The 7764-nt window shown below is 40.5% G+C and overlaps 2 protein-coding genes across 6 annotated transcripts in view; one reads left to right on the top strand and one right to left on the bottom strand.

The window, feature by feature from the left end:
* The window catches only part of Exoc6b (exocyst complex component 6B), a 550902-nt gene that overhangs the window by 208646 nt on the left and 334492 nt on the right, over nt 1–7764 (top strand). The window lies entirely within an intron of this gene.
* Nucleotides 56–2044, bottom strand: LOC126515307 (dnaJ homolog subfamily C member 30, mitochondrial-like). The gene is given in 1 exon segment (XM_050164871.1): nt 56–2044. A coding segment is annotated over 1 exon segment (666 nt). The 5' UTR covers nt 2035–2044; the 3' UTR covers nt 56–1368.

Raw genomic sequence — 7764 nt, 5'->3', positions numbered from 1 at the left:
AGGGTTGTGGATGCAAGCTGGGTGGGATAGAAAGAGAGAGGAAGTATCGGGCAGAGTAGCCCCTGAGGATGACCAGGAAGTGTAGGAGGGGTGTCTGAGTTCCCTGTCCCGGGCTGCTGCCACGGTCAGAAACTCACTCACCCCAGTGATGTCTCTCCTGGTGCCTGGACCAGAACTCCTTGCTGCTTGCTGTATCTCGTAAACAAAGGACCTACCTAGCTCGCTGCAGGCAGGCTAGTGGGGACAAAGGAGCTCCAACTCCATCTTAATTAGTGAGCTTCTTGCTGCTTCTACTCCAGGACCCAAAATTACTCACATAATCCAAGAGCCTGTTAGAAAGATTTGACTCGTGGCACCTCTGATCAGCACTGCAGATGCATGGGCCACACTCAAGGGCTGCTAAGTCTTGTCACAGTCAGCAGACTGCTCAGTTAGCAATGCAAGTGGCTAGGAAAAGGCAGACCAAGGACAGGAACACTGTCCCAAGAACTTGGCCTAAGTAGTATCACCCTACTTCAGTACCGTGAGTAGAATACTTAATAGTGACAGACCTCAGGAGAGCAAATTATTTACTCTTCTGCTATCACACCCACGGGCACCTTCTCCAAGGTCACAACCTAGATAAGTTTGAACACAGGAACACAAACCTCTTACTCAAGGGCTTGGCTTCCTTGTTTTCACGTGAGAGAGGCAGTGTGGAACAGACCTAAGAAAATGGCAATCTTTCACTAACTTTTTTCTTGGAGGGGAAAGGGGTCACAGGACAACAGCAATGCTGGGAACCAAACCCAGTGCCTGCTGCATGCTAGCATATTCTCTCACTGAGCTACATCCCCAGCATCTGCTGGATGGTTGATCAAGTCTCACCTGTGGCTTGGGGTAACACAGAAAGACAAGTTTCAGGCTAGCCCCAAGAATTAATCTTTTTGACAGAGGACAAAAAGATTGGCACGGTTCAAGGGTTACAGAGGAAGTGCTGCCCCATGGTATAAACATGAGGTAGGGGACCAGACAAGGCTTGCTAAGGGCTTCAGGATAAAACCAGAGCACTTGTTCTGGGAGTTGACATGTGGAAGGCAACTTCTGGAAACAAGCAGGCACCCAGGGGCGGCTCTGGAAAGCACGTACTTTCATGGTTTTCGGTTATCTTTCTCCTGGGACCTCTTTCTTGGCCATGGAAGGTTTTTTTTTTTTTTTTTTTTTCTGGACCATAGGAGAAGGCTGTGTGGATCACCAGCCAGGTTGGGAAGGTGCTAGGAGAGTCAAGGGAACGCCACCAGAGGTAGTCAATTCATTCCAAGAACAATAGTTCAAAGGTCAAGAAAGGCAAGTTTCTTGGGCTGGTTCCCCTTCCCTCCGTTTCTCCGTTTAAATACGAAAGCCAATGAAGACGAAGATGAGGAAAAGGAGGACAATGAAAGTGGCATCTCGGGTATCATTCCAGCGTAGCCCTTTGTTGGCCTGGTCCTCCTGCTTTTTGCGAAGGGCCTCCCTCAGGGCGCGCAGACACTGCTCTCTTTCTAGCTGTTCTCCATAGTGCGCCTGGTAGAAGGCGTCAAAGTCGGGAAAGGCCCGAGAGCCATAGTGAGCCCGAGGGGCATGGGGAGGAGGGCAAGTAGGAGGAGGGGAATATTCCGGGGGTGCCCTAGAGGGCCTGACACCGGGTCCGCGCAGGTCCTGGTCGCTGAGCAGACCTCTGTCATACTTGAGAATGACAAGTATGGTGCGATGGAGGATGGTGCTGCCCAGGACTCGATAAGCTTCGGCAATGCGCGTGAAGCGCTAGCGCTAGGCGGCCTCGGGGCTCCCGGGATTGCCATCAGGATGGTAGAGGAAGCTCTGCCGGTAGTACGCCGCTTTGATCTGCTCCTGCGTGGCCGTGGAGGGGACGCCCAGCGTCTCGTAGAGGGCAGAGCGGGAGTAAGGCCTCCCTCGCGAGCACCAGCCCGCGGCCGAATTTTGTGGCAACCCCCGAGCCTGCCACAGCCTCCATAGCGGTGACAGCGGCCAGCCCAGGCAGCGCGCGGCCGCCATGTTGTGGCGGGGACTGCCTATTTTGAACTTTTTACATGTGTTGACTCACTCAATTCTTACAGCATGTCTTTCAGGTGGTTACTGATAGGTTTTTCCTGTTTTATTTTTGAAGAACTGGAGGTACTAAGAAATTATATTGCCCAAATCCTCACTGCTAGATCATGGAAATGCCTGTCAGGTTTTGACAGTTTGTGGAATATCCACCTTGAAGATACTTTAAAATCTGTCCGTATCCATCTCTACTTTAGATGCCTCAGTTTAAGCCCTCTGTGTCTGAGGTGTGGGCTGATAATCTCTCAGCCCTTTGCTTTTTCCTTCAAGTCTGTTATCTACATAGTCATTGGAATGACAGGCAAAGGTCTGTTTTTCTCTCCCCAGTAACAGTAGCTTCCAAGCACCTGGAACGAGCATTCCAGATACTTCCACTTCTGTCCAAGGGTTTCCATTGCTCAGTTCACATCAGGCCTTCTGGTATCTAGTGTCTGTGAGCTCAGTGCTTTCTGAAGTCATTCACTGTAGAAACAGCGCTGTTTCCCTCCCTAATTCCTTCTTTGTGTTCTTTTTTTATTTTCTACTTTTGGTGTTCTAAACTTTCTTTCTCCCTCTCCTATTAGTTTTCTCATATTTTTTCTGCTGCTTGATGTATATCAAAAGAAGATTATATATGTATATATCAAAAGAAGATTATATATATGTATATATATATTTCTTTTTTCTTTTCAGAATTGGGTATTACTATTGCTAGTGATCTCTGTCTGGATCAGGTGTTTCTATATGTTCTTAGTGTCTTTTTCAAAGAATTGAAGAAGCACACACAATAGCAAATCATTTTATTCAAAGGTAAAGTGAAAGTAAAAGGTAGATACAGTGCTAGGGAGAGTGAGCTACCTGAGTTAGAGTGCTCAAGAGTACCTGGTTAGTATCCAGAGCTTCCTTCTTCAGGTCCAGGAGAAGCAGGAGCTGGTTGCTAAGAGCGGAGTATAGGCAGTTTTCTGTTTTGGTAGATCACCTTTGTTCACAATGTGTGTTTTCTCCACAGTGCATCTGATTGTAATCTTATGAACACCTTGTCCTGACTGGTCCTTATTTCTGGGTCCTTTTCCTTTTCTTGAGGGTGGGCGAACAGTACTAGAGGTTGACCCCACAGGCTCACACATTCTAGGCAAGTGGTTCACTACTGGATTATAGCCTCAGCATTTTATCTTAAAAAAAAAAAAATCTTCTGGGAATGATTTAGCCTATGTTTTCTGGTGATTCATTCTATTTTGTAAACAAAACAGTTTTTGCTATTGCTCTTTTGTTAATTTCCTACCTCTGAATCACAGCAAGACTTTTTATTCTTGTAGTCTAATAATACTCCTAACATGTTCTGCCAAATTCTGTGCTTTTCAACTTTTTGGATTTGTTTGAACAATATGTACTTCATTTTTTTCAGCCTCTGTATTTTGTTGCTTTTGGCATTGAGGTCTCCCCTATCCTGAACTTTACACATTCATTACACAAATGTGATCCTCTTCTGTTCAATGTACTTTGCATGGACTGTTAATTCCAGTAATTTCTTTATTATATTGATCAGGATGATATAAATGATTAGATTAGCCCTTGTCCTAGTTTTCTTTCTGATGCTGTTATAAAACACTGACCAGAACTAATTTTGGGGATGAAAAGTTTATGTGGCTTATACTTTTCAAGTTATAGTCCACCACTGAGGAAAATCAGAGCAGGAACTTTGAGGCAGGAACTGAAGCAGAATCCATAGAGAAATGCTGTTTACTGGCTTGATTTCTTGGCCCATTCAACTGTTTTTTTAAAAAATAGAACTCAGGGAGATGACACTGTCCACAGTGCCTAGTGCCCTCCCACATCAGTCATTAATCTAGAAAATGTCCTATAGGCCAACCCAGTGGTGCCAGTTCCTTAATTGAGGTTCTGTCTTCCCAGGTGACTCCACTATATGTCAATTGATGTAAAATAACCAATATGCCTGTGGTCACTAAATTTGTAGATAAGAAAAAAAGTGCTTTAGAGCTGTTCTTTGAGTAAATATGAATTAGATTTCTACCATATTAATCCATTTTGTTTACTGTCATTTCCATCTTTATTCATAGTGAAATATATTGACATGGGTGAATATATCTAATAGAGATGTACAAGTCCCAGCAGCTTGCTAGCACTGGCTTGTGAAGAATTGTGTAGGTACACAGTGAGGGACAAATTCAAGACCGCTGTTCAGACCTACAACTGAGGAGTATTGAGCACAGTGTATACTGTTCTTTTTATGCATCCATACCTATGATAAAATTGCTTAGATTGCTTACAGTCCCAGTACTTAAGAGGCAACGTTGGGAAGATTGCTGTAAATTGAGGCCAGCCTGGGATATATAGTAAGTACTAGGCTAACCAGGGCTAAACAGTAAACAAAACCTAGTCACAGAAAAACTAAAGATAAATAAGCAAATAAAGAAGAACTGCAACAGCTTCATAATTATAACAGAATAATCATAACATCTTTTTTATAAGAATTATGTGATTAGAGCCTATCGTCTCAAAATACCTTGATTCTTAGCCTTCTTATGAAGAAATGGTATCAAGGGATGATCTGTAATGATGTCCTTGCCCTTACCATTCAGTGTTGGCCATAGCTTCTGCTGTTGTCCTTGACCACACATGTATTACATGTCATCTTCCTTCCTCTTGGTTTAATGATGAAAATTCACTGCTGCCATAGATTTTGTTAAATTCACATATTTTTTTCTGTTTTAATAAATTGAGAATTTTCATCTTAAAGATGGTGGTTATGTGGACATTATTGAAATTACAGGCATTTATAACAAAATCAGCTGCTATGGAAATGCTTGTTAAATCCCCAGAAAACATGAGAAATCAGCTGACCTTTCTATGTTTTAATAGTAGATTTTAGTGTAAGCCGTTAAGTTTACTTTTACCCACAGTTGACTATGTTATATTTGCATGTTTCTCCTCATTACTCACACTTCACTTATTTTTTTTTTATGGTTGATTTTTCTAAAGTAACAGATGCCTGTGTTACTTGTGTGTTTTTAGTCCTTCCCCAGATGTGAGAGTAGTTTTACACTGGTGATAAAGAGAAGGAAGAGAGGGCAGAGTCCTCAGCTTTCCTTCTGTCCCTTGAGAATGGCTTGACTGTCTAAGTGACCTACGTGTCTGTTGACCTTTGGAAAGTGGCTTATGTTAGGTAACATCTGTGGACAGTTAATTATCATTTCCATCACATGGGTTTTGGATCATATGGTTTTATTTTGTTATCAAGAGAAGTAAAAGCTGAGAATATTTTCTATATGTATCTTTTTTACTGATGATATTTGGAATATTTTGTTACCCACATCTTTTTATTTTTGATGAGGCTCTTGGACTGGGAATGCTGTGACCATTTTAATATTCAATTTATAAAGTGACCCATAGGGTGTATTATTGGAACTTTACTTATGTAAAACATAAAAGTATTGTTATTTTTTAAATTATAAGTATGTCTGTTTATTAGAATCAGTTCCAAACAATAACACCTGAAATTTTCCAAATGTTTGCCTTGAGTTGTTTCTATTTATAATTTTATGGAACTAACTTTTTGATTATAAAAGTAATTTATTTTAATTTTATAAAACTTGGAAAATGCTAAAAGCATAATGAAGAAATGTGTATCATTATACATTTATCACTTTATCATTCAGAATAAGATTCTTAGCAGTTTAATAATTATTGCAACTTTCATCCTTGTATTTCATCATGTACTACTTATACATCAAAATGTATAAATGAATTATATATCAAAATGATGTATAAAACAGTACCATTATTACAGAGGAACTGTTAGATGTAGTTTGAATATTTGTATTTTTTGCCAGGCAGTGGTGGCGCACACCTTTAATCCCAGCACTCGGGAGGCAGAGGCAGGTGAATCCCTGTGAGGTCAAATCCAGCCTGGTCCACAAGAGCTACTTCCAGGACAGCTAGGACTGTTACACAGGGAAATCCTGTCTTGAAACAAAAAAAAAATTGTATTTTTCATTTATTATAACATTATACATTCAAATAACTAACATTTATAAATGATAAAAGAAAATTTAAACGTTTTTGCTTTGCTTTCCAGATAGGCATCAATTAGTAGCCGTGAAGTCTCTGCCTTGCTTCATGTTTATTATGTCCCTGCTTCCTCCCCACATCCCCTTGAAATGAATAGGACTGTACATTCTGTATTAATATATTTTGAAAAAGATTTATTTTTATTTTCTCATGGATCTGAGCCCCCCAACCCCCGTGTGTGTGCAGCGTGTGTGTGTGTGTGTGTGTGTGTGTGTGTGTGTGGCATACTGTGGGCCGTACTGAGCCGCAGTAGGTGGTACTAGGTTATATAAGAAATCAGTCTGACCAAAGTCATTGATAGCAAACCAGTAAACACCATCGCTCAGTAGTTTCTACTTCAAGATTCTGCCTCGTGTTCCATTCCTGTTTAGGTTTTCCTAACAGTGGATAGTGGACTGTAACCTGTAAACTAAAATAAACCCTTCCTTACCAAGTTGGGTTTTTTTTTATGTTTTTATCATAGCAAAGGGAACCTAACTAAGACACCTATATTTTTATTTTTTGAACCATTTTCTCAATTTCTGATACCTTTAAATACTTCAAGTTTCTTGTCCGTGCCTATGAAATAGCAATTTCTTATCCTATATAGCACTGGCAACTATATCACTGGTAAATATTTAGGACTCATGATCTGGCTTCTATGAGTGCTCATTACTCCTGAGTTATTATTGCTTTTGGTCCCGCTCTTTGAACAGAGTGAGGTAATATGTTATACTAGCCATGAACACATATACATATTTAGTTTCGAATGGCTCACTTAGTAATTTGATGGTTTTATTTTGAGAAGCACCACTCTGTCTCTTGTTAAACATTTATTTCCTGATGTTATTGTAGTAGTATTAGTTTTTAAAAATATTACATACTGTCATTGTCATTTTTAATACTTGTACGTATGATGATTTTGAGGAGAGTGAGGTTAAATGTAGCTAGGCTACTGTCGAAAACTAAAGAATCAAGATTTCTTTTAACTATTAGGGCCAGTGATTTCTGGTCCCTGTTCCTGCCATTGTGCCATCCTTGTTTGAATTTTTTAGGTTGAAAATGACAATAATCCTTATTGGCATTAACGCAGGCTATGAAAATCTTTTTGAGGAACCTTTTACTACAGGATGACCTGTAGAGGGCAGTGCATGTATGGTAAATAAGGTTTTGTGGTTTCAGTTTTTAGAGGAAGTCTTTTAATAAAGATGAAAGAGGTTATGACTTATTATTCATATATCTAATACAGACAGTCACTATCAAGATTGTTATCTTTAGTGATGTTGGGTTTATATAAAATATAATTATGAAACTTAATCAGTTATAATGACTTTTCCTCACATCAACATTTTCCTTAACTATCTTTTTTTTAATATAATTTTTTATTGAAAAAAAAAATTCCGCCTCCTCCCCGCCTCCCATTTCCCTCCCCGTCTCCCTTTTCCCCCCTCCACCCACCCACGGAGACAGTGGGGCTGATCTATTGTGAGCTCACCAAGGCCAGCTGGACTGCGACTGAAAAAGCATGGGATAAAACCGGACTCTCTGAAGATGGCGGACAATGAGGGCTGCTGAGAAGCCAAGGACAATGCCACTGGGTTTTGATCCTACTGCATGTTCTGGCTTTGTGGG

Source organism: Alexandromys fortis, unplaced genomic scaffold, assembly GCF_014885135.2.
Source record: "Alexandromys fortis isolate MF-2015 unplaced genomic scaffold, M_Fortis_MF-2015_v1.1 scaffold_138, whole genome shotgun sequence".
NCBI lineage: Eukaryota > Metazoa > Chordata > Mammalia > Rodentia > Cricetidae > Alexandromys > Alexandromys fortis.
This window is presented reverse-complemented; position numbering and strand designations above follow the sequence as displayed.